At 40.5% G+C, this 26,126-nt stretch overlaps 1 protein-coding gene across 4 annotated transcripts in view; it reads left to right on the plus strand.

Annotated features, from left to right (window-relative positions):
• Kitlg (KIT ligand) overlaps positions 1–26,126 on the plus strand; it is an 86,365-nt gene that overhangs the window by 27,304 nt on the left and 32,935 nt on the right. For all 4 annotated transcript variants that reach the window (XM_021173850.1, XM_021173851.1, XM_021173849.1 and 1 more), the window contains exons 2-3: positions 9,844–9,957; positions 22,076–22,138. In XM_021173850.1, the coding sequence (XP_021029509.1) occupies positions 9,844–9,957; positions 22,076–22,138 (177 nt within the window). The remainder of the gene's footprint in view (positions 1–9,843; positions 9,958–22,075; positions 22,139–26,126) is intronic.

Raw genomic sequence — 26,126 nt, forward strand, 5'->3', positions numbered from 1 at the left:
GTTTCTCTAGCTGGAATGGTTTTCCATCTTATTTTTTATCACTAGCTCATGAAATGGGCGAGGCTTTTATTTATGTATTTAATTTACTTTCCCATTTCTTAGGCTGATAAATGGGTACGCTAGGGGATAAACTGACTTGTTGGAGGCCCTGTGTTAAGGGGCTTGTCATGTGGTTAGGGACTTATGGGGTTTTTGAATTATGTTTTGAATTATGTGTTTTTCTCATGGTTTCTGAGAAAGAGGGGAGAAGGAGTGTGCAAGAGAGTTCCTTTACCCCTGGAAACCTTTGTTCAAACACAATCTTATCCAGGGGCATGAATCAATAAGACCGTACAAAAGCTGAGTTTCTTTGCTTAAAGTAGAGGTTAGGCGTTCAGAATTCTTGTAGAGGCAGCTCGCCCTCCTCAGACAGAATAGCTTGATGTGGTCAGGTTACTGTCTTGATTTGATTCATTCAGAAAGGTTTTGTCCAGGTTTGTTTTGTTTTTATATTTTCACTGTGGACACCACCACAAATTCAGAGGCTTAAAGGGCTGCAAATAAATTATGACTTTTTTCTTTATATCATGTCTAAAATCAAGTCTTCCTTCCCAAAGACTCGAGGGAGCAAAGCGTTTCCTTCCATCTTCCAGTTTCTACAAGTGGCCTTTGCCCTGACTCTTGGATCATTGTCTCTGTTTTCAAATCCAGGCGTGGTAAAACATATCCTTCTCGTGGCACACTGTCTCTGATCAGAGACATGAAATAGTCTCCATCTTTAAGGTCATAGGTTAAAAAAGATAATTGGGCCCCACAATGCAAGATAGTGTTTCCTCTCGGAGTCCACTCTGTCACATACAACTACACATTCACAGGCTCCAGTATTAGGGCACAGTCATCTTCAGGGCTAGTATGCTGGTTCCGATGGGTTCCCATGATGGACAAGACACATGCTGTGTTTACACACCTTCAAGAAAGCCTTCAGCAGGAGAGTAGAAGAAATGGGTCTTCCTCAAGGAAGAGCCTACCAATTAGTTACCCAGGACCTAATGATAAACCATGAAAATATACATACAAGTACAAGCTAAGCGGGATGGGCTTCTGTATCTAGACATACATACATATTCATCATATTCATGTACCTATCATATACATATCATATGCATATACATCATTTATCATATGTATCATTTATCATATACATCATATATATCATATACGTCATATATATCATATACATATGCATACACACATACATGTGTAATACACATACATATACAAGTATGTATGGAACAACAACTAATGAAAAAGGAGACCATGCATTGGAAAGAGAGCAAGGAGAGGTATACAGGAGTGCTTGGAGGGAGGAAATGAAAGAAAGAAGTGACGTAATTATATTAACTTTAAAAAAATATGATAAATTTTTTAGAAAGAGCACCAGTATACCAATGACAAAGGAAATTTTTAGAAAAAAAGGAAGAGAAGGCCTTTAGCAGGTAGAGAAGAAACACATTTTTTCAGTAAGAGCATGATGTGAATAATCACTGACCATCTATAGGAAAGAGGGTAAGGAACAAACTGAAGGACAAATTGAAACACAGTCCTTCCTGCAAGTTCAGCAGCTTGGAGCTTTGTTGTAATAGCGAATGCAATTGTTTTACCAGACTTCCCTTTGATACAGGCTGAATATTTCCACTGAGGTCCAAGAAACCAGGGAAGAGAATTGGCTCTAAAGTTTCTTATAGAATCATTCATACTGAAAAGGTCCCATGAATTCTGCATTCTTAACTCTCCTCTTCCATCCTCCTGCCCGAGTTATACTAAAGAATTAGAACTTCACAAATGGGAGACTTTTTCTTAGTGGTCTCAACGTATACACAAAAGCTACATTACAATGCGGATTTACTTGGAATTGCCTTGAAATGAAGTTCTTCAAAAAAAAGAAAGAAAGAAAGGAAGGAGGGGAGGGGAGGGGAGGGGAGGGGAGGGGAAGGGAGGGGAGGGGAGGGGAAGGGAAGGGAAGGGAAGGGAAGGGAAGGGAAGGGAAGAAAGAAAGAAAGAAAGAAAGAAAGAAAGAAAGAAAGAAAGAAAGAAAGAAAGAAAGAAAGAAAGAGTCTTTTCTGTGACATTTGATTAAGTTAGCACAGATTTGATCTTCACCTTAACCAAGCACACTTCTGTAAAACTAGCAAAAGCATCTTTGTAGACATTTGTACTTGACTGACAGCTAAAATTGAGGCTATGCAGGTGAAATCGTTTTGCAATTGTTGTAGCAATCTGTCTTAATTGTATTTTAAGAAACTATCAAAGGACATATATTAAAAAGCATGATCAGCTGAAGGGTGTAGACTATTCAGCTGCGCATGGAATATGGAACAAATGTGTCCCCATATGTTTGGTATTTTCAAAATTATTAAAGTATGAGAGATATGCTTTAGCATCCTTATAATTGATCTGACAGATTTCCTGTGGTCTTGGGGCAGTGTGTTGTATTTAAAAGGACAGAAATTAGAATCAGACAGACCTGACTTTACATACTTAGCTTCACTATTCTGAATTCATACTGATTTCTTAATTTTGAAAATTATGATACATTAAAATTACGTTTTATTTGTTATTAGATATGCAAACTGCTTAATACATGGTAAATGTTTGAAACAAAGAGCTTCATTCCCTGTATTGCTCTGCTCCCAGCCAAAGCCTATATCTCTCATTCCATGATTTTCTAGTTTTGGTGAGCTATCATCTACACTTCTATTAGAAGCCAGCTGCAGTGTTTTAGATGCCCATCTCACCTTCTGTACTCAGGTATGCAGCTCTAAGCCAGCTGTTTTCTCTCCCTGGATAATCCCCAATCTATTACTAGAGGGCTGATGCTCCTAACTTCTTTCAAATATCCTCCCCCCACCACCACGCGGAAACTTATACTTCCTTGTCAATTACCACTCCATTTTTGTTTTTATTTTTGTAGTCTGTTTATTAAGTTGTTCTCACTTGAAAGGAAAAGTCTTCAAAAGAGTTTCCTATTTATTTATTTATTCATTTATTTTAAGATTTATTTATTCTATGTGTGTGAGTACATTGTGCTTCTCCTCTGGCACGCCAGAGGAGGCCATCACATCCTATTACAGATGGTTGTGAGCCACCATGTGGTTGCTGGGAATTGAACTCAGGACCTCTGAAAGAAGAGTCAGTGCTCGTAACCGCTGAGCCATCTCTCCAGCTCAAGTTTCATATTCTTTTTGGTTACTTTTTTCCCTTGCGTTCTTGAACCCACTCCAGACAAGTCTTTCTAGGCTTCCTCAGTAAAAACTCTCGGTTAGTGATAGTCAATGGTTTCCATGTTGCTTAACCCAGTGGTTGATGCTCAGCTCTTGACATCATCTGGCCAACCCCTCTCTTCTTTTGTTTCATAGGATTTTGTTTTTGAGACAAGGTGTCACTGTGTAAATCTATGACAACTTTGTGATCCTCCTGCCTCAGACTCTCAGTGCTGGGATTTGTAGTCATGTAATACCACACTCTGTCCTTAATTGTTGGGTTCTCTCTCTCTCTCTCTCTGGTGTGTGTGTGTGTGTGTGTGTGTGTGTGTGTGTTTCCCTACTCCTTTGGTGTCTACCTGTCTAGCCCCTACATGAGTTCTTATCTTCCATGGGACCTGAACTTTGACACTGTAGGATGTTCAGTCTTTGTTACTGTTTTCTATTTAGAATCCCTGGGTGACTTAATTCATTCTTTTTGTGTAGAATCCCACTTCTTTATCAAAGGTGGTCATATTTATATTTCCAGTCCCAATCAATCTCCTACCACAAATCCAGATTCAAATGCCCTAACCTGGTATCATCACTAGAAGATGGCACAAGTTACCCTACATAGAGTGTAACTTCTCGCTTTGGCCACACATGGCCAAATCTTTGAGTTGCCTTGACTCTCAAATCACATTGCAGTTGTAGAGCTTCTGACTCAGAGTTCAGCCTTTAGAGATCCAGACTCTTAAGTGCTTCTTATCAATGTATTTTTGTTATAATCTTTTGGTGGCTGATAGTGGTAATGCTTAATTGGTACCTCTTCATTTTATTCTGCTTAAAAATGTTCCTACCGTTTGTTACCTTAAAGAAATCACCATGGTCTTAGTTTATTAAAATTAATTGATTAACTGATTAAGGTATTCATTTTGAGACAGGGTAGTTTACATCCCAGGCTGGCCTTAAACTTGCTCTTTAACTGAGCATAACCTTGAACTTTGACCTTTGAACTTGCCTCCAGCTCTTGAGTGCTGGGATTACAAGTAGGTTTGCACCACTGTCTTAGTCAGGGTTTCTATTCATGCACAAACATCATGACCAAGAAGCAGGGTGAGGAGAAAAGGATTTATTCAGCTTACATTTCCATACTGCTGTTCATCACCAAAGGATGCAGGACCTGAACTCAAGCAGGTCAGGAAGCAGGATGCAGAGACCATGGAGGGATGTTCTTTACTGGCTTGCTTCCCCTGGCTTGCTCAGCCTGCTCTCTTATAGAACCAAGACTACCAGCCCAGAGATGATCCCATACACAAGGAGCCTTTCCCCCTTGATCACTAATTGAGAAAGTGCCTTACAGTTGGATCTCATGGAGGCATTTCCTCAACTAAAGCTCCTTTCTCTGTGATAACTCCAGCTGTGTCAAGTTGACACACAAAACCAGCCAGTACAATTGACCCCTTGTCAACTTGACACACAAGCACATCACTAGTAAGCCTCAACCCTTACATTCTTATTCATCCCCAAGGTCTAAATAACTTTAAACATCCCACAGTCTTTACATATTCTTAAAATTTCAATCTCTTTAAAATATCCATCTCTTTTAAAATCCAAAGTCTTTTTACAATTAAAAGTCTCTTAACTGTGGGCTCCACTAAAACAGTTTCTTCCTTCAAGAGGGAAAAGCATCAGGCCACATTCACAATGAAAAGCAAAGTCAAATTCCAACTGTCCAATGTCTGGGATCCACTCACAATCTTCTGGGCTCCTCCAAGGGCTTGGGTCACTTCTCCAGCTCTGCCCTTTGTAGCACACACCTCATCCTCTAGGCTCCAGATGCCTGTAGTTCAGTGCTGCTGCTGTTCTTGGTGGTCATCTCATGGTACTGGCATCTCCAAAGCACTGCCTCACTCCTTCAGTACTGGGCCATCAATTGCAAATGAAGCTGCACCTTCACCAATGGCCTTTCATGGCCTCTCACAGTGCCGAGCCTCAGCTGCTCTGCATGACCCCTTCATGTCTTCAAAACCAGTACCACCTGGGTAACTCTTACACATTACCAAGTCCAGCCACAGCACAAGGTACAACCTTGGCTATCTCTGGAACACAGCCTTTGTGCTCTCATAAAACACTTCCCAGAAGATGTCACCTCAATGATGCTGGTCTCTTCTTAATCACCGCAAATTTCTTAGCTCCAGCTAACCAGCATCAATAGTTCCAGTAATGCAAAGTTTTTGCTTTAGTAGTTCTGGTGTCTTGTTAATCACAGCTGATTCTTCAGCCCCAGCTAACCAGAACCACAGAACCTTCACTATCAAAATAGCAGTGGCCCTGAAAAGAATCTTTAATCTTCCCTCTGAAATTTCACAAGCCAGGCCTCCATCTTCAGCACTGTTCTCAACATTATCTTCCAAGCTCCTACACAACATCTGACAGAGGTCTTAACACCAAATGGATGTTCTAGCCCAAAGTTCCAAAGTCCTTCCACAGTTCTCCCCAAAACATGATCAGGTTGTCACAGGAATACCCCACTATGCTGGTACCAATTTGTCTTAGTCAGGGTTTCTATTCCTGGACAAGCATCATGACCAAGAAACAAGTTGGGGAGGGAAGGGTTTATTCGGCTTACATTTCCATACTGCTGTTCATTACCAAAGGATGCAGGACCTGAACTTAAGCAGGTCAGGAAACAGGAGCCGAGGCAGAGGCCATGGAGGGATGTCCCTTACTAGCTTGCTTCCCCTGGCTTGCTCAGCCTGCTCTCTTATAGAAGCAAGACTACCAGCCCAGGGATGATCCCACCCACAAGAGGCCTTTCCCCCTTAATCACTAATTGAGAAAATGCCTTACAGTTGGATCTCACGGAGGCATTTCCTCAACTGAAGCTCCTTTCTCTGTGATAACTCCAGCTGTGTCAAGTTGACATGCAAAACCAGCTAGTACAACCACCATGCCTGTTTTGTGGCCCTAGGGATCCAACTGAAGAATTTTTACTTGTTAGCATGTGCTCCATCCTTAGCTCCTTATTAAATTGCTTCTGTTTTATTTAAATTCAAAGTCCGCTCATGTCCTCCTATGCTAAATATTCTACAATGAATTTTGTTTCATTCACAGGAAAACTGGACTGCAGGCCGCAGTACCCTTAATTTTGCCTTGGTATTTTCTCTGATGCCATCTGCTGCTGCGGGTTTATCCTGCTCTTTAAATAAAGATGCCCCCTCCAGTATACCTTAGGGACTTGGCATCTGCTTTCTCAGTAGCATCAATTTCCTGCAGATGTCTAAGTGGAATACTTTAGTTCCATCCAGTCCTTCGGGGGAAATATTCAGGAGGGATCCTTTGATCACTGTGTTTAAAATGCCAGTCTGTTTTCACCCATACTACAATCCTGGAAGGACAAAGGTAAAGGCTAGCTCTGTTGGTTTTTTGTTTTCTTTAGACTGGAGAACGGCAGGGTATTTGATCCTCCCGAGAATTCTTTCTAAAACTTGAACTCAAGATGTGCTGTAGCACATCCATGTTTCCTCCCAGAGCACACAGCTGAAGATATTAGGTAGCAATCACAGGATCCCAAGTGTGATTAACTGCTGTGATTGGTCTTGGTGAGTGACAGCCACTCTGGTTTAAGGATGAAAGCTTCTCAATGTCTTTGAAGGGCCACTGATCTGGGCAGATCCAGCAAGGGTGGAGGTCCTGCAGGTCTGTCATCTGCCATTGCCTCACACATACCATGTGTTCGGCGACTTGCAGTGGACATTAGAGACAGGAGAACTGTGGAGCACCAGCTCAGAGGTATCTGCTCTGTGCTGCCTGTTTTGTGTTTTTCTCTGAAGCTGCAGCTAGCGTGGTTCCATTCCAAGCACTGTAACAAATAACCATCACAGTAAAGAGCGTCGCTAAGTCTTTGGCTTTCCCTTACAGAATATAATTTGTACCTATACTATACTGTTTAGCAGTAACTATGTAACAGCTTTAAGTCTAAATAAACAATATGCACACCTGAATTCAAATATTTTAATGGTGTTGGAATTGGCACCAAGAATTTTGATCAATATGTGCTTGCCACAAACCTTCAGTTTGTCAAGAACCACAATAGCTGTTCATGTGCAACCAAGTACAGCCCAGTGAAACTGGGTGTGCTTGTCCCACACCTGGGTCTTTTGTGACTCTCAGTTTGAACCTAAAATCATTCCTGTTTGTGATTTTAGGTTCAAATCATCTCACTGGGTCTTAATATCAATCCCTTTCCCTGGCTCTGATGATTCTTTTTCTTAAGACTTTATATCAGATTATATAGTTCTGTTCCTGTTTGTGTTCATCTGCCTAAGGTAAAGGCAAAATTTACAGAAGTAGAGGTATTCTGTGTTTTTGTTCAGTGTCTAGTTTAGCATCTAGAGAGATGTGTGGCACATGATATATAATCAATAAAGTACCTAATAACTATTTCTTGAATGAATGAGAAAGTTGTATGTCTGTCTCTCCCTGTTTCTGTCTTTTTCTGTCTCTTTGTCTTTGTTTGACTCTCTCTGTCTGTCTCTCTTCTCTGTCTGTCTCTGTCTGTCTCTCTGTCTGTCTCTGTCTCTCTCTCTCTTTCTCCCCCCTCTCTATTCTACCCCCTTTCTTTCCCCCAATTTTCTTAGGATTTACAATATGAACATTATTCTCAGTTGGCCAGTTACCAAGGTCCTTGGGGAGGCTTCCCAAATCTTATCAGGATAAAGGGCCTTGGAGACATCATATTCAGGAGGAGTCACATCTCAGCATCAGCAATGTGAAAGAAAGGCACAATTTAATAAATACCCATGAAGGAAGACTGTGATATTACGCGGAAGCCTATGTGCCAAGTTTTCCCCCAAACAGGGATCCCCAGACAGATCTTTGTACCATTTGGTCTTCACTGTGGTTTAAGGGAGATTGAGTAATGAAGCGTTATGTCCCCATAGTGCTCAAAGTAACCCTAAATAAACTTAGGTACTATTACTGCTGAAGGGGATCCCGAGCAGTGAAAGAATAAGGGGTTTTAATTCCATTTGTAAGCCACTGTATCTACAGAAGCAGTATCACAGTGAAAAATGTTAGCAAATAAAAAAAAAATCGTTGTGTGGTCTAGCGTGTCAGTATGCAGACATTTATTAAAAATAATTTAGTTCCTTTTAGTTAACGTGTAGCTAGCCACATAAGTAGAAAAAATTCTAGCCATGTGCACGTGTGCTTCTGTGTAATTTTTAGATGCCAGAGATGAATGTCAGTTCCCAAAGATCTAATGTGTTTTTAAATATTTTCACATGCCTTTGTTTATGTTATTTATTTTTCCGGCGGGGGTCATTCTTTACCAGTGTTTACATGGTCCTCATGTTTTTAGTTCTAACCCGAGAGACAGATGTCACATTTTCACTCTGGGTTTCCCTGGCGAGGCATTCTTACCCTTTGTCTCCTCTTGAGATTAATTGATTAATTGCTTTCTTCTCTGTGTTCCCAAAAAACATTTATCATGGGCTGAGGTATTATTTATTTACCTGCCTCTGAGTTTCGAGGACATCTTCATCATCTTCCTTTCCCTGGTGACGGCTGCGGTCTCTGCCTCCCGAGTCTTGTTCTGCAAATGGTTACTGAATTAGGGAATGTCAGTGGATTTCTTTCTTGGCTGTGGATTCATCTGGCAAACACATATTAAGGGGTTTTTTGTATGCATGACACTATTGTATGTGTTTTGTAGATCCTTGAAAAAAAAAAGGGGGGTGGGAAATCAGATGCTCAAGTTTGGAAAAGTCTATAATATACTGTGAGAAAGAAAAACAAATCATGCGTAAAATAACTAATCCACGGTGTAAGGTATAAATTTTCTTTGAGGGAGATGTGCCTGTGAAAGTAAGAGAATTAAGTGAGGGAGAGAGCTAGAGAGAGGGGAAAAAGAGAGACAGGGAGAGAGGGAGAGGGAGAGGGAGAGGGAGAAAGAATTTCTTGCCACTGTTCAAAAAAATCTTTCTATTGGCTAAGGACATGTTTTCCCTATAAGTGGTAAACAAATTGACTGGACATAATAATTCTCTCACTGTCGTAAAAATTAGGTTAAATTCTGCCTTCAGTCTAAAGACACACCCTTCTGCCAGACGTGAAGCAGTGTGCTGGTATAGAGGTCTAAAAGAAAGTTCCTTTCAAGGTTCTGTTTCTGTCTACATTTAAAGGGAGAGTCGGTTCCCTTCAGCCGTAGGCTATGAATTTCATGCATTCCTACTTTTTTCCGAGGTCCCCCCTAAGTGATAATTCTGTTACGTGTTGCTACAAGTTCATCCCTAATTGCCATCAGGAAACTGGCTGGAGAATGCTTACAACAGAAGTTAACAGTAAAGCCATTGAAAGAGTAATTCAAACAGGACTGAAGCCAGGAGTATTTCGTTGTTGCTGCTCTTTCTCATTTCAGTTTGGCGAGAGCAGCTTGAATGCTTAACATTTAAGCCATCAGCTTAAAACAGAAAACAGCCCCCCCACACACCCCCCTCCCCTGCCAGCTCTGGTATATTTGCATTTACCACATATGGTATAAGGTGTTACTGGTTTGCATAATTCTGGATTTTTTTTTTAAATGATGGACACCAAGAAATGTTTCTGTTTTTTGGTTTAGACTTGGATTATCACTTGCATTTATCTTCAACTGCTCCTATTTAATCCTCTCGTCAAAACCAAGGAGATCTGCGGGAATCCTGTGACTGATAATGTAAAAGACATTACAAAACTGGTAAGTAAGGAATGATTTTTGGCATCTATGAATCTTCCCTGTGCTTGCTGACCACATAGGTTTAGGGCACTCCTGACACAAGTCCCTAGAATCTGGAGTGCTTCTTCTGGGCCGATGGGAGATGCATAGACCCTAGAGGATTTGCTGTGTAACTGGCCCTTTGAACACCAACAGAGTGACTTTGGTTCTTAGCTGGTCTTGTCTTCTCGGTCAAAGACAGAGACTGGTTTTTCCCTATTATCTACTGAGTGGGTTTCTCTGTGTGACTGTGTCTGCCATGTGCCTTCCTACTCCTGTAGGAAGGATAGGTACAGGACACCTATGACAGCCCTGTTCCCCATCGGCCCAAAGACTGACATGTCCTCCCTCACCAAAAGCCACTCTGCACGCGTGCATCTTCATCACTGCCAGCTTCCTGCTTCATTTCTTTTGATACTTCTGTTAAGACTCAAGTCAGAGCAAAGCTCAATGGAGATGCAGTATTTCCTACTCTCCCGACTTAGGAGAGAGATTTTTGTATTTACTTGGACTACTGAAAATGATATCAGTATCATCAGAGTTTGAGCCAGGCGTGATGACATACACGTACAGTGACTCAAGGAGCTGAGACGGGAGAATCCTGAGCTGTAGGACAGCCTAGTCCTATGTGATGACCCAAGATAAAGGAAAAATGATCAAGTGAACATTTCTCAACTCTGTGGCTCTAGGCTGTTTTAAAATTGAGTAGGGAACACAGCTGGTACAAGGATGGGGAAGAAATAAGAGTTTCTAGATGGAGACAAGAAATAAAATAAACTTAATGATATTAGTATATGAAACAGTGAGCTCTGTCTTTAGATATGTATTACTATGTGTGTGTGTGTGTGTGTGTGTGTGTGTGTGTGTCTGTGTCTGTGTGTGTGTGGGGGGGGTTGTCCGTAACAGAACTTGAAAATCAAAGCAGAGTTCTGTAGTTAGGGCTTGGCTAATTTATCTTCAGTGAAGAATCACACACACACACACACACACACACACACACACACACACACAGGATTTATGCTGATTCCTTGACATGCCAAGACATTCCAGATTTAAAAGCATTCTTGCCTAGTGTGCACAAGGCCCTGAGTCTGTTCCCTAGCACTGAAAGTCATAAAATAGCTGACAGTGTATGAACACTTTACTTGAAGTCTGGTGAGCAAAACAGTACAGCTTTGCCTATTGGCTCTTCAGCTCAGTGTTGAAAATCTGATGTATGGGAAGTCAGGCGGGGTAGGGGGGGTGAGGAGGAGGAAGTAGTTTTGGAAGCATAGATCATGGGCCTTTTCTTTAAGTTTCTTGTTAATTTGTGACCCAAGAAATAATGTTTAAAAAGATGATATGTGTTTTATTCTAAGTTCTGTGTATAGCAGTAGAAGCTATTCATTTATTTACCCACCCTTGTGTGTATGTGGAGGTGGGGATGGGGTGCTAAGGAGCTGTGCTTGTTAAGTAAGTGCTTTATGTTTGAGTTACATCTATCACCAGCAAACTATTCAAGTATTTGAGAGATTTGTTGTTTTGTGTGTATGATTTGTTTTGTTTTGTTGCTTGAAATAGGACTTTCATGTGTAGACCAGCCTGACCTCATCAAATCTGTGATCTTTTTAATCCATGCAGGGATTATAGGTATACCAGGCTCATTGTCCTAATTTTCTTTCCCATTGTGAATAACAAAAACAACTTAAGAGAGAAGGGTTTACTTGGCTTACAATTCCAAGTTCTATCATCAAGAAGAAATCAAAGGGGCAGGAATTTGAAACACCTGGTGACATCATACCCTAGGTCAGTAGAGAGTAATGAATTAATACATGGATGCTGGCGTTCAGCTCACTTTCTCCATTCTAATATAATCTGCATATCAGGCGCAGGGAATGGTGCTGCCCACAGTGGTTAGGTGTTTTCATACCACTTACAGCAATCATATAACCCCCCACAGATATGCTCACAAGCCAGCCTAACCTCATGTACGCAATCCCTCAGGTAGACTCCCTTGTTAGGTATTTCAAGGTTGTCTCCAATTGACAATTAAAGCTAACCATCACACCCATCACCCAGTGTTGTTGGGTGAATGGAGAAAGGACAGACTGCACTTGGATGCACATCACCATTGCCTGTGGTGCTTATGAAACACTGGGCCCTGATCCAAGGAACTGATTCAATAAGCCTGGGAAAGTGTCCAGGCACCTACATTTTTCATGAAGTTCTGCAAAGAGGTTTCAGAACAGTTTGCTTTAGATGGTCTATTCTGTCAAAAGTTTAGAGACAAAGTGTTCAAAATATAGCTCCATGCAGAAGCACTTGCATGCGTGAAGCTCTAGGTTCAATAGCTAATACCAGGGGGGAAGGAGGGAGGGAGGTCAGAGGTCATTATCTTCCCTATAATTTGGTCCCATTGCTACCTCCAAGTGATTCTACATTATGCAGATTTTAAGCATGTCTATTAATACAAAGCTCTGAAGTATGCTTAAAGTAGGTCACTGGAAAGTGATCGTCTGGAGCTGCCAGTATACTGGTGGATGCTGAGAGCAGACCAGGGGAGCTGCAAATTTCAAATAGGTGGTCGTGCCCTGGAGAGATGCTCAGAGGTCAGGAGCACTGGCTGATTTTTCTATAGGACTTGAGTACTGTAACTCCAGTTCTAAGGGATCCGATACCCAACTTCTGACCCCCCTTGGCACTAAGCACACACATGATGAACAGGATATGCATGCAGACAAAGGACTCCTACACGTAAAATAAAATACATTGTAAACATAGGAGGTCCATTTGTTGGAAGATGAGGGTGTATCTGACACCAAGCTGAACATCTGAAGATAAATGCAATGCTGAAGAGACGTTTCTGGTAGGTGTTACTGCAAAGTGGTGGAAGGAACATGACTTACAAAGTACCATTTCCTGTAAATGTGAAAGTGGTATTTTCAGGCAGCACAGGTGGGTATTACAAGCAGCTCCTAAGATTCTCTATGCTTGCCTTTTTCTGCTGATTATTACCTTTTAATAATCACTTATAACTTAATAAAGACCTATACAAATATACATTTTAAAAAAATCAACTCCAAAATCATTAAGAAGATGAGAAAGAAGAAGCACATGGAAAGGGAGAGTTTGGTAATGTTGACAGTAAAATATAATTTCTTACTCTGAGTGCAAATGTTAGTCACTGTGCAATAAAAAGAAAAAAAAAATCTGCCTTCCAGCACTTGACTCAGGGGAAAATCATCCAGGAGTTCCTCTAGCAAGCTCAGTATGTTTTCTTGACTATTTTATATTAAGACATTTGAAAGTAAGTCAAGTTAGGAATGACAGGCTCTGAAGATCCCTTGTTCCTGAATAAAGACCTATGCAATCTGCAGCCTGTATTTTATAGAGGAGGAAATAAAAACGTATAACCCAACCTCTGAGAACAGAAAATTACTGATCGAGTTTGGTGAGTCAGTCCAACAGTGACTTGGCTTACAGTGTGAGTGCCCCACTGTACCAGTACCGTAAGCAGTAGGGCCAGCAAGAGGGCTCTGCGGCTGGAGGATATTGCTGACAAGCCAACCAACTCAGGTTCTACCCCTGGCTCCCCGATAAGGGAGGAGAAAACTGACATAAATTTATAAGTTGTCTTCAGACCTCCACATAAACACTGTGGCATATGGCTGTGTGCACATGTGTGTGTGTGTGCAGACACACACACACAATTAAATGAATGAATAAATAAATAAATGCACTTACTTTTAAATTTTTTCACAGCATAGCATAGGATCCAATTTTGTGCTCATGTATACACTAGCTAACATCATGAATTTAGGTAGGCATGTGTTTACATCCTAACTCTTACATTAGGTAAGTAATCTTTCTAAATCTCAGTATCCACTTTGTGATATATATTAAACAAGTTTTTTTTTAAAGCCAGTTATTATCACATAAATTCTCTCTGTCCCAGTTTTCTTGCCATTTACAATAAATTTATTATGTGTAATCTTATCAAATGATTGTGAGAGTTGAAATAGAGAAGTCTCTGGACAAGTGCCATTTGCCATTTATGGTGGTGGTAGTATACTGGGTGTAGAGGGAATGTGGAGATGACCTACCTATAAACATAAAAGGAAACTAAAGTGTAAGGGAGCTGAAGGGGACCCCCAGGGCCCTTTGCCTCTTCGTGCCTTCAGGGACAGTAGCTGTCAGTGGTTCCTAGAGCCACCAAGCCTTTTGACTTTTGTTTATAGATCCATGCTTCCAGATTGAACTTGGCTTGACGTAGATTTGAGCTTCTGAAAGAATGCTCAAAAGCCACTGCTTTAACCAAAATTTATAGGCTAGAAGGAGCCCAGCCCCAGCAGTCTCTGGGGGAGCTGTGTGGTTCCCAGTGCAGAAGTGCTGAGGTGCAGCTTGTGGCTGTGGGTTCAGGAAGCTTCATGATTCCCTGGACGGTGCACGTCGATGGTGGTTTGCCCAGAAACTTCAGGGCTGGCCTCTGTTTCTCCACGGTATAAAGAAGTTAAGTATTTCCTATGCTAATCCATTAGCTTCATTCCTTCAACAGGAGTGACTCCTGAGGTGAGAGAGGCAGATCATTGCAGAGTTTCACTTAAAGGATGGTAGGGCTGAATACCTTGGTGGAAGCTGGGGCCATGGGGTGGTTTGAGTACCATCCAATACCTACCTGTTCATCTGTCCAGAGGCAAACTACTGGATCCACTTTTCTGAATGCAGAAATGAGAAACATGGATGTGATTGAGGATCCTTAACACTTCAGACTCTACATTGTACTCTCCCATGCTTTTTGTCCATTTCCGAAGGAGCCACGTATAGCTTTCCCCACTTCTCAGAGAAGTCAGGGGCCCCAGGAAAATCTATATGATTAGAGAATTTCACAGTCCTTCTCAACTTTATATTATTTTATTTCACAATGATGTCTCATTAGGTTGGACTGCCTAGAATAAATCAATCTTGTCAGACTAAAGGGAATAGGAATTTGTATGGAAGAAGAGGACTTGGTTTTATAGGTGTAACTCTTCCTCTCCTCTTCCTCCTCCTCCCCTCCTCCTCCTCCTCTTCTTCTTCCTCTTCTCCTCCTCCTCCTCTTCTTCTTTTCCTCCTCCTCCTCCTTCTTCTTTATGATTTTTTGTTTTGCCTTGCTATGTGCTCACAGTTGGTTTTTCCAGTGGAGATCATTCCTCTGTACTCTCTACCAGCTCTGTCTTTACAGTAGGTGGCAGCTTGCCCTGTGCCCACAGACTCTATGTTTGCTTGGGTGATACTCATGCCAAAGAAGCACATGATTTATCACTTTACATTTTTTTTTTAATTTCTTCTTGGACATTTTGTACTGCCCCTATGGTCCCCATGGCTTTTATTTGAAATTCTTCTGGCATGTTTACTTAGCATAATAGTTCATCTATTTACAGAACATTTTGCTTTGTTTTTGAAAAAATGTTGCAAGACTTGTTTTCAATGGCAGAGTCAGACCTACCTAAGGAAAGAGTCAAGTAACTGGGATAAGGATGAGCCAAACTTAAAAACGTCTATGGATAGTTGCAGTGTGGTGTTGAAAGTGTCTCAGTGCTCGTTTAAGAAGGAATCCAAATATTAAACTGGTTCAAGTGGCTTCTTCCTGCCTGCTCTCCCTGTGATTCTTCTCATTTGTGGTACTCTCTTCCCTTCACTTGGGGGGCATTTAGTCAAATGTGAATTTTGAATTCTTCTTAGCTGTTCTGTTTCATCTTTAAATATCTGCTGAATCATGACTTGTCTTTCTCAAAATGTTTTCTGAGGTAGATTGATGTTCATAATTGATGACGTACTGCCAGGAGCCCGAGGGAAATGAATCGGCTGCTGTTTATGAATCACCAGGCTAATCTAATGAATTTTATTTCCTAAACCAACTCATCTTATGGTGATTGGGAAGCTATTGCATTTAGAAGCTCAATTACTATAATTTAGCTGGAATCATCATCATATATACTTTTCACAAGATATATATATACATATATATATCTAACCATAAGATATAGATATTTATATATACTCATAAGATATATACAGTAATGTATAATAACATGTATAAACATATATATACATATATATATATATCTAACCATAAGATATAGATATTTATATATACTCATAAGATATATACAGTAATATATAATAACATGTATAAACATATATATATACATATATATACACACACATATACACACACATATATATACATATATGTTGTCTCAGTTGCTAATAGCACAATATCTCAGTCTTGGAAAGTAATGAAGAGTTTTAATTTGACTCACACTTCTGGTCCAAGCCAAAAACTGCATCTAGTGCTTCTATCTGGAATAGTCCTAAGAAGGGGCAATGTACCACAAGGAGAGACAGAAAGAAAAGACCTAGTCTGACTGGCTTATAGGGCAGACATACTCTTAAGAGAACCCTTTAATCTATGCATTATATTTAGAATACAGTCCATGTTCTTAAGGACAGAATCCTAGCTACCTCTCAAAGGTCTCACATTTTCCCACCGTGTTTCATAATGGAGATTAAATTTCAGTGTGACTGACTGTTGAGTTAGTTTTATAAGCAACAATGCTTACTTAAATTGAACCCTGGAACCCACAGGTATGAGGGAGAATTGACTCCCACAGCCATCTTCTGATTTACACACACACACTCGCCGCAAGGGGCAGGGAGTTTCAAATAAGTGCAAAAAAAAGAGTCCAGCATTAATTTTTGTAGGAACAAACCATATTCAAATCATGTCATTGTGAAGTAGATTTTAAAAAATGATCTTAGGCTGGGGTTAGTAGAGTTATTGACTAGCATACATAAGGAACTAGATTGTATCCATGGTACCATAGGCACATAGAAAAAACTGACCTGTTCTATTTGAAAGGAAACAGTGGTTATCATTTAGGTGTTGAACTAATAAGAGGCAAGTTTTCTGAAGTCATCTTAATCTTAAAATCACAATTGACTTATCTCCTTGGTTTGCTGTGTTTGTTGTTGCTGCTTTTTTTTGTTTTGTTTTGTTGGGTTTTTTTTTGTTTTGTTTTTTTAGAACTCACCCAGATATCCTTGAAAACAAACAAACAAACAAACAAACAAAAAAACTATGATAGCTGATCTAGTTAGTTAGGATTTTAGACAGTACTAACTGGAAAACCAAAACTATCCAAAGACAATAAAAAACTATTTTCCTGAAGCACGCAGGAGGACTAGAAGCCGGGCCACTAAGGTGGATGTGTTAAGCATTCCCTGCTGCAGCCTGGATACTTAAACGTCACTGCTTCTGATGCGACTCAAGATCCTGACCTTCATATCCCCCCAACCCCCACCCCCTGGCCCCAAAGGGTTGAAAAGAGGAAACCATTTTACAGATGGTGCCAAGGAAACCATGAGACCATGAGTCACTGCTGTGGACTTAGGAGAAACACAGAGAGCACAGGGTCTGGTCACAAATGTCCAAGTGTCCATTGGTTCCTTGACCTTTAAGGACCTTGACGACATTTGAGTCATGAGAACCATGCATTTTAGACCAGTGACCCAGAGATGGAGTTAAGTATCCTGACTTGGTGTTCTTTTCTCCTGAGTCCAAATACCTGCAGGGCCTGGGAGGCAGCCAGTGCCAACTTACCTTGCCAAGACTTTTTCTTGGCCAAGTTTTGAGCCTTTCTAAAAACCACTCTCCTTTGCTGTTTTGTTGTTGTTGTTTTTAGTTTTGTTTTTTGTTGGTGGTGGTGGTGGTGTTTTGCTTGTTTGGGTTTGCTTGCTTGTTTGTTTTGTTGTTGTTTTATTTGGCTTTGTTTTTTTTCCCCCTAATGTCACTGAATATGTTCAAACCTCAGATAGCTACAGAAAATTTAACTTCATCTCCTCCTCTCCTCGCCTCCAGATGCATTGTGCCTTCATTTCTCTTCAGAAAAGAACAGGTCTCCCAGAGCTATCAACCGACCACAGCATAACAAAATACAATGAGACTAGGCACAAAACCCTTTGATCAGGGCTAGGTTAGGCAACCCATTAGGAGGAAAAGGGTCCCAACAGCAGGCTAAAGAGTCAGAGACACCCCATTCCCATTGTTAGGATTCCAACAAGAAGCCCGAGCTAAACAACCACAGAATGTATGTTGAGGGCCTATTCCAGACCCTTTAGGCTTCATGGTTCATGCTTCAGTCTCTGTGAGCCTAGATCACTGCTGTTTAGTTGATGCTGTGGGCTGTGTTTTCATGGTGTCCTCCACCCCTCTGGCTCCTACAGTCCTTCCTCCCCCTCTTCCTCAAGGTTCCCTAAGCTCTGCCAAATGTTTGATTGTAGGTCTCTGTATCTGCTCCTGTCGATTGTTGGAAGAAGCCTTTCTGATTCTTCATTGGTCTTTCTGTGTTTCCCTCTTCCAGAGAGATTTCATATAGCCCAGGCTGAACTCAGCACCACTCCATGTAGTCTATTTGTATCTCACAATGACTTTGAATCCCTGATCCCCATGTCTTTACCTCCAAAGTGCTAGGATTACTGGTGTGCAAGACCAACACTCAGATTTAGCTCCTGCTTTTCTAGAGATGGCTGTTCTCTCATGTACATGTTGAATAGATGTCCAGTACTTCCCTGGTAGCACTATAAAACTCGAGGCTTATCTCTGGTCTCGCCACTCTTCCATCTAGACTAAATACTCAGACTGAATTTACTGCCCTGTTCCTTCCATGCTTGCCAGAAACCCTAACCAGACTTAATCTTTGTAATTAGCCACATAATCCTCTTTCAGAGACAAAGTAGAAAGTCCTCAGAGATAGGAATTTCTTAGTGCAGCATGCAGAGATCCCTCCCTAATGTGTCTCTAATGCAATATCTCTTTTCTAGCTAGTCTCTCAAATATGACACAAGCTTCCAATTCCATCCCTTATATATGATACTTTTGTATTCAGTATGCTGCTCTCTATTGCAATCATTTATACACCATGTCTAACCCCTCCCTTCCTCTCCCTCCCTTCCTTTCTTTCCTGCCTTTTCTTAGGTACCTCTTTTTCTTTCCTTTACTGTGGATTTCAGAGACAGGGTTGCCTTCTAACCTAGGAGGTCTTGATAATCATTACGTAGCTCAAGGCTACATAATGGCAGGATAGTCAAACTCATGACTATCCTGCCTCTGCTTCTGAAGTGCTGGGAAGAAAGGCAGGCATTACCATGCCCAGCTAGCCCTTAGCATGAATTATTTTGTCTTAAAACCTTTAGCCACCCTGTAGTCTACTTTCCACTTAGGCATATGGAAATGAAAAGCTGAAGTAGTTGAAGTAACTTCTCACACCTGAGTTAGCAGATGATGGGCCAGGATCCAGTGTAAACCGTCTGTCTTCGGAACCTGTGCTGTTGGCCCGGACTTCAAACTCCACATCTTTGAGCAACCTCTGTCTTTCAAGTCCACGGTTCTCTCTTCTCTATAAAACTTTCCCTGGTGATCAATAGACATCAGAGACTTGGAATTTATCGCAGGGTTATTTGTGCTTTCTCGGTTCTATTGAGCATACTGCAAACACTGAGAAAATAATACCATGATGCATGATGTGACCATAAATACCTGTAGCTTCAGTCTTCCAAATGCTCTTCAAAAGGTAATTGGAAAGCAAACGGAAAGGCCAAGTACTAGCAAGAGCTTGCGCAGCGGCTTGGTGTGCAGAGAGGAGCTCAGTGAGCCAGGGTTTCTCCCCTTCTCCAGGTCCTCCAGGTGCCTCTGACCTTGGAGGTGCCATTTAGCATCCCATACCTCCATACTCCCTCCGCCCTCATCCTCATTTGTGAAATTGGCTTAATAAGGTATGCCTCGTGGGATTCCAACAGTGACTATGAAAACTTACTATAATTTGTAAAGCCATATTCAAAAATAGTCTTTTCTTTTAGTCCCACCGGAAGTTAAATATAGGTAAAGTGTGGACTCCATCCTCTGGCTGGCACTGGGGAGCTCTTCACGTCCTGGTCATAGAACTTTTTTTTTGTGATCTTCCTTTGGCTTCTGGAAATGAACTTCTCTGGACTGACTATGCATAATATGAAGCAGGCCAGCATCTCCTTTATCCCTGTCCTTTTGATATTCCCTAATCCTGAGGTTTTTAAATAGTGAATCTAAACTTCCATAATATAATGTAATGTAGATTATACCTTCAGGAACCTGTATTTAGAATACTTACCACTTCTTGGTGTGTTTTCCTCATGGAATGACTTTAAGCTCCATGGTTAGTCCATCATGAACTATTATATAAGTGCTCAGACTTGGGCCTGTTAAGGTTTACAGTGTGCCTTTGTTGGGGTGGGGGGAGGCTTGGGTAAAATGACTAGGTTGGTTTTGCTTTTCAAATTTGGGCAAGGAGATTTAGAAGGCATGGTAGGAAAACTGGTTGAGAAAAAGAAAAGTTAAAATGTAGAGTTAACTCCTAAGATAAATAAAAAGTGTAGAGTTAAGATAAATAAAGCGCCATTTTCTTGAGGAGCCCAGGTGTTTTTCCAGTAGACCCTGAGAATTCTATTCTACTATTGAGAAGAGCATGAGATGGATAATGGTAGAGATTCACAACGAGAATTCCATGCGCTGTCTGACCACTAAGTGGATTACAGGTGTGTCACCATGCCAGGCTACTATGTAGCATTTTACGCATAGATGCTTGGACATAGTTTGTTGCAATGAGCTAGAGAACAAAAAATAACAAGGAACAAAAAATAAAAGATGAACATGCGCTGCTGAGCCATGCAACAGTTCATCATGAAACCTGAATTCTAGTCCACATAAAACACCCAAGAGGCAAGTGACTTCAGTCAAGTGATTTGGTCTTTTTAAGTCTCAATTTCTTCACTTATTAAACACAGATGCTATGTTAGATAGGTAATAATGTTACTTGAAAATGATTTGCTATTAATCATCATATGAGTTGCAGAAAGAGCAATTGTTAAATTTGTCCATCAAGGCTGAAATGAATGAGAGATGGAATAGTATTACCATGGGACCAATAACTACCTTGGCTCTGCTCTGACCACTTCTGAGTTTGCCTAGCGTTTTCTCGCTAAATTGCTTTCAGATTATATTGGCAAGACCAAGAAGCAACATATGCCTTATGTTATAGAAAGCATATCAGAGATAACACACCCCTGTAAGCATGTATATGATCCCAGCTTTCTATAGGAGCAACGAAGATATCAGACACAGAATAAAGACAGTATATGCCATTTTCCTAGCTAGTTCTTAATAAAGAACTCGGGTTCCTAGTTTATAATGTGTTTGGCATATTCCCTTAATTAGTAATAGGTGACTGGATCTCTGTTTTATAAATGAAGAAAATCAAGGATGTGCAACTCAATTCCAAATTCACTAGTTTCCAGCCCATTGCTTATTCACTGATTCCAGCACTATTGCTATAAATGTGTTAGATGCTTTCAGAGCCTTTAAGAGCTAGACAGATTGGTGAAGCATGTCATGTCCAACCCAAGGTAAGTGAACTGAGACCTATCGCAAAACCCAACATTCCTAAATTGAACTCTAAAGTCTTCATTTCTTTAAAAAAGTAGCCTTGTCCTTCTGAAGGTTTCTGACTTTACATAGGATCAACATAGAATAGTAGCTCTCTAGCTTGTGTGTCTGTTAATGTCACCGTGGGGGATTGTTATGTAAAATGAAGTACATCTGCTGTGACTTAGGAACTTGTGTATCTAGAAGTTTCCTTTTTCATGCTGACCTATCGCTGTGAGAACCACTGATGAGAAAGTCATAACGACCTTATTTAGACACAAATTGGAAAATTGTCCCAAAGGGGAATTCCAGTGCTACAGTTGAAAATCAAAATTTATGAATTGTTTTTTTTTTAAAAAAAAAAAAAAACCTCAATAGAATTAATAAAGTGATGGCTGTAGGTTCTCCTCCAAGACCCATGACTTCCCTAGCCCCGGGTGGTCGGCTAGGTCTCCAGTACTAGGAATGGTATATACTCAGCCACCCATGAGTGGATTTACAGCCCAAGCACTGTATATTGGACGACAAAGGGGAGTGAGATGTAAATGGTATGACAGGTTGGATATATGAATTTTCTCAAGAAATCTTTTTGTATTTATTCACTTTTTCATTTCTTGGTCTCTGTAGGTGGCAAATCTTCCAAATGACTATATGATAACCCTCAACTATGTCGCCGGGATGGATGTTTTGGTATGTACCTCCCACATTTCAGACTTGCATTTTGGTAGCTAATGGGTGACTTGTGATCATCCACATTAAAGACATTATCTGCTCATTGTCTTGATAATTTTTCTTTTTAATTTTCCCCTCAAGTGGCTACTAAGATTATCAACGAGCATTTCAATATGTGTTTTACGCCTGCATGCTAAAAGAAAATGGCTCATCTTGGTTAGATTTAGCAACGGATGTCTCTTTTTCCTCTGGGCAACTCTCAAAGGGGCTTGAATGTAAAATCATGTTAAATTTTCTCCTTGGCAATGTTTCATTTATATGTTACTCTTATTCCTATGTCATTAAGACTATGGAATATTTTATTTTATTTCTGAGCTTATTAGCCATGCAATGGATTTTTGAATAAAAGTATGGGGTTATAATTTTGTTTCTATGTAAATTTTGGAATGCTAGGCTGTGGACAAACTCTACTAGGGTTATGTAAAACAAAAAGATGTATAGTAACTCCACATGCTTTTATAAACTCCTACCTAAGACGTAAAACTTTGCCATCGGGAAAGATGTGATGTCAATGCATTTTGATACTATGTGTTGCAACTTGCAACATAGTCACATATTTTCAACAGGTGCTATCCATGCTGACTCACTGTAGCTGTTGTAATCCTGGGGGAAATGTAAAGCTCTTTGTGTTTCTTTCTCTTTTGCAACTCTCATTTTCCCCTAAACCCAATAAATACTCATAGCATGCTGATTATGTACGTGTTTTTTCTGGGTTTTGTGGATCAGTCAGTCCAAAGTATATTATTTTGTTCTTTAAAATACCTTTCAAAATGTATAGGAAAAAACAGTTACCAACATTAGAGAAGCCAAAATTGTGAAATATTGTTACCAATCATTCTGAAGTCTAGGCTGTGAAAACTGTTGTAATACTGTAATATATGATTAGATAGATTTGTTTTTAAATGGAATGGAATTTTAAATACTACTTTATAGTACATTTTATTTTCTTGATAATATTAAAAATAAATTTCTAGACAAAAAAAGAAAACAACCTTTCAAATACTACCTAAGGTTTTCATTTCAAGAGAGCGTCTGCAGCTATACTTCTTTTACTTGACAAGCATTTTTAACAGGAACTGCCCAGTGCTCTTTAGAACTCCCTAGAACATGTATCTTCATGCTGGACCAGCTATGCGCAAGCCTGGGCATTGTCTGTCTGTTCCGGTAGTGGGGTTTTCTGCAAAGAGAAATGTAAAGTCATAGCAGCTTGAAAACTAGTCAATGCAGTCATTTGATCACTTAGCAAGCATTCGGTGAAGAACACTAAAGAGCCTCCTGCGCTGACACATTTAAAAACTTTCATCTCAATGATTGAGTACTTGCCTAACCTTTGGAAAGTTCTGGATTCACTCCTAGCACTGCAAAAATAACAAACAGACAAACAAATAAACATCTTCGCAAGAATTGTGGGGAAAGTACGTAGCCTTTTTGTCACGTTTTTGCAAAATGATGTCTCATCCCCCCTACACACACACATACACACACACACACACACACACACACACACACACACACACACAAGGGTGAGAAGAAACTTCACACACTAGGTACACTTGTTCATATTTTACAAAGGACTCAAGGAGGTTAACAGCTCAGACTTATTTTGACCAGGGTTCTACAGTTTGTACACTACAGACCTAAAAAGAACACCCCTCCCTTTCCTTTCCCACCCTACTCCAGACATCTGACTCTTCACTCTGGGTTACTGAAAATGGGGACATGAAGAATAATTACCACGCTGAGCCAAGTGCTAGAAGGTAGCTTCTAGGCAATAAAGCCGTCCCACTCCGGACTGCAGCCCCCTTGAGCTTGGTGATCGCCAGACTTGCTCAAAGCAATCCTGCTGCTCTTTGCAAAGCAAGTGTTAAGCTGGGAAATAACTAAATAGATGATTTCGTGCTGGTCTAATCATAGACGGGTGCTAAATCATAAATTTCAGTATGGGCTGGTGATAGCTAGAGCCAGGCTTGTAAAAATAAAGCCGACTTCTTGCCACATATTTTGTGCGTGTTTCTGCAATTGAGAGAAGCCTGCTATTATTTGGTCTTGGCATGCTATCGTGGAACTACTGAGAAACATTGTTCTTGGCCACCACAGTTGGCAGGAAAAAAACGAAGCTGCTTCGGAGGGCTTAGTACGAAACTGGGGTCTTACCCTTTACCTTCATTTTAGAGGGTTCATTTCTGCCAAGACCAGAGGCGTTTCCCAGTTGAGTGGCCTGTGGAGATTTGTTGGTGGTCAGAGTCCCAGCTGCCTAATCTTTTGTCTTTAAACAATGAAGGGCGGAGTGGGACTTGGTGCCAGAAAGAACCCCTGGGGCCAAGGCAATAAAAGTCAGCCTTGGGCACTGGGCAGGATACAGTTTATTTTTCACTTTTGTTGTAAAAAGCAGCTAAAGACTGGAAAAGGAAAGTTCTGCTTTCCTCGCAGGCCTTAGAAAATAACCTAGCAGATTCTCTCTCAGAAATAGCAGGTTGTGGTCACCCAGTTGGTATTCGAATCCACTGATAATCGCCAATTCAAAATCCTCACAACTATGAGACGGTCATACAGCCAGATGGGTAGGATTTTCCCCTGAACCTGTGAATGACGACTCCTGGGTCCCAGCAGTTACTATAGAAAGAATGGGCATGGGGTTGCTGAAGGTGGCCGCATAGCTGTTTTCACTTGGATGTGTACATCAGCCCTTAAACCAAAAGATGCTGGAGTTAATTGCTCATCCTTTTTAATTAGAGTAAATTATATATACACAGTCACAGTTTTCTTTGACGTATTTTGGAAATGCCTTTAGTTGTACAGAATAATTTTCAGAATACTCAAAGATTACCACATGATCTACAGGTTCAGCTTTTTTCTTCCCTGCATTTATTTGCTTTCTCAAAACATTTTATCACCACGGATATTTTACTATATCACTTTTTCCAAATAAATTATGTCCATCATGGCCATTTCCTTCTTTATTACCTTACCTTTCAGTAACATATTTTCAACTCTAGTAAATTTAGCAACAATACTTTAATGTCTTGGCTGTCTTCAAATTTATCCTTTTTTTGCATTTTCATTTCTTTTCTTCTGGTATAGGTCCATTCCACGATCATGATTTACATTTTAAAATTTTAAAGATTTATTTTTATTATTTTTAAATTGTGCATGCATACACGGTACAGGTGCTCATAAAGGCTAGAGGTATCGCTAAACATGGGTGCTGTGAGAACTGAACTTGGGTCCTGGCAAAGAAGTGTACCTCCTAACTGCTGAGCCATCTCTTCAATAGCTTGATTTTAATATCATAAATATTGTTTCCCTAGCAATATCTGGTCCAGTTCATTTATCTGGCTCAGAGGATTTTGAAGAAGTACTTCAGTTAAGATTTTTGACATGAGATTAACCGAGGTGGTTGAGAAGTAATTCAGTTACACTTTTTTGAGGTGGAGAGATTAGTTTAGATTGTCAAATGGGCCCACTCAATGCACTTGCGCCCTTATCAAAGAAGGATTCAGACCTGTCTAAGGTGGAGAACAAGATTTGCAAAGAGTCCTCTGCTAGCTTTAGAGTTTGAAGCAGGAGCAAGAGGGATACTGGCGAGTGGCCTATTGGAGCCAAAAAAAAGGCACAGCAAAGTTCTCCCTCACCCCTGATGAGCGCCTTGAGTTGAGTTTAAGTAAGATTTATTCCATCTATCTGGCCTCAAGAACTGTAAAATAGCCTTGATCTTGATTACCAGCTCAGTGGTAATTTGTTCTAGTTCCAATAGGACAACAACGGATCTTATCTTCAAAAGTCCCTCAGTCATTTCTTCATTTTTGTGGTGTCAAATTTTTGAATGAGTAGCCCTTCCCTTGGACACATGTCCTCTTTCAAATATGATTGATCGTTCCTACTAATTCTATGGAATGTATGCATTCTACGGTGTCACATGACGGCAGTTGCTCAGACTGTCCCTCCC

The sequence above is a fragment of the Mus caroli genome, chromosome 10, assembly GCF_900094665.2.
Source record: "Mus caroli chromosome 10, CAROLI_EIJ_v1.1, whole genome shotgun sequence".
Classification (NCBI taxonomy): domain Eukaryota; kingdom Metazoa; phylum Chordata; class Mammalia; order Rodentia; family Muridae; genus Mus; species Mus caroli.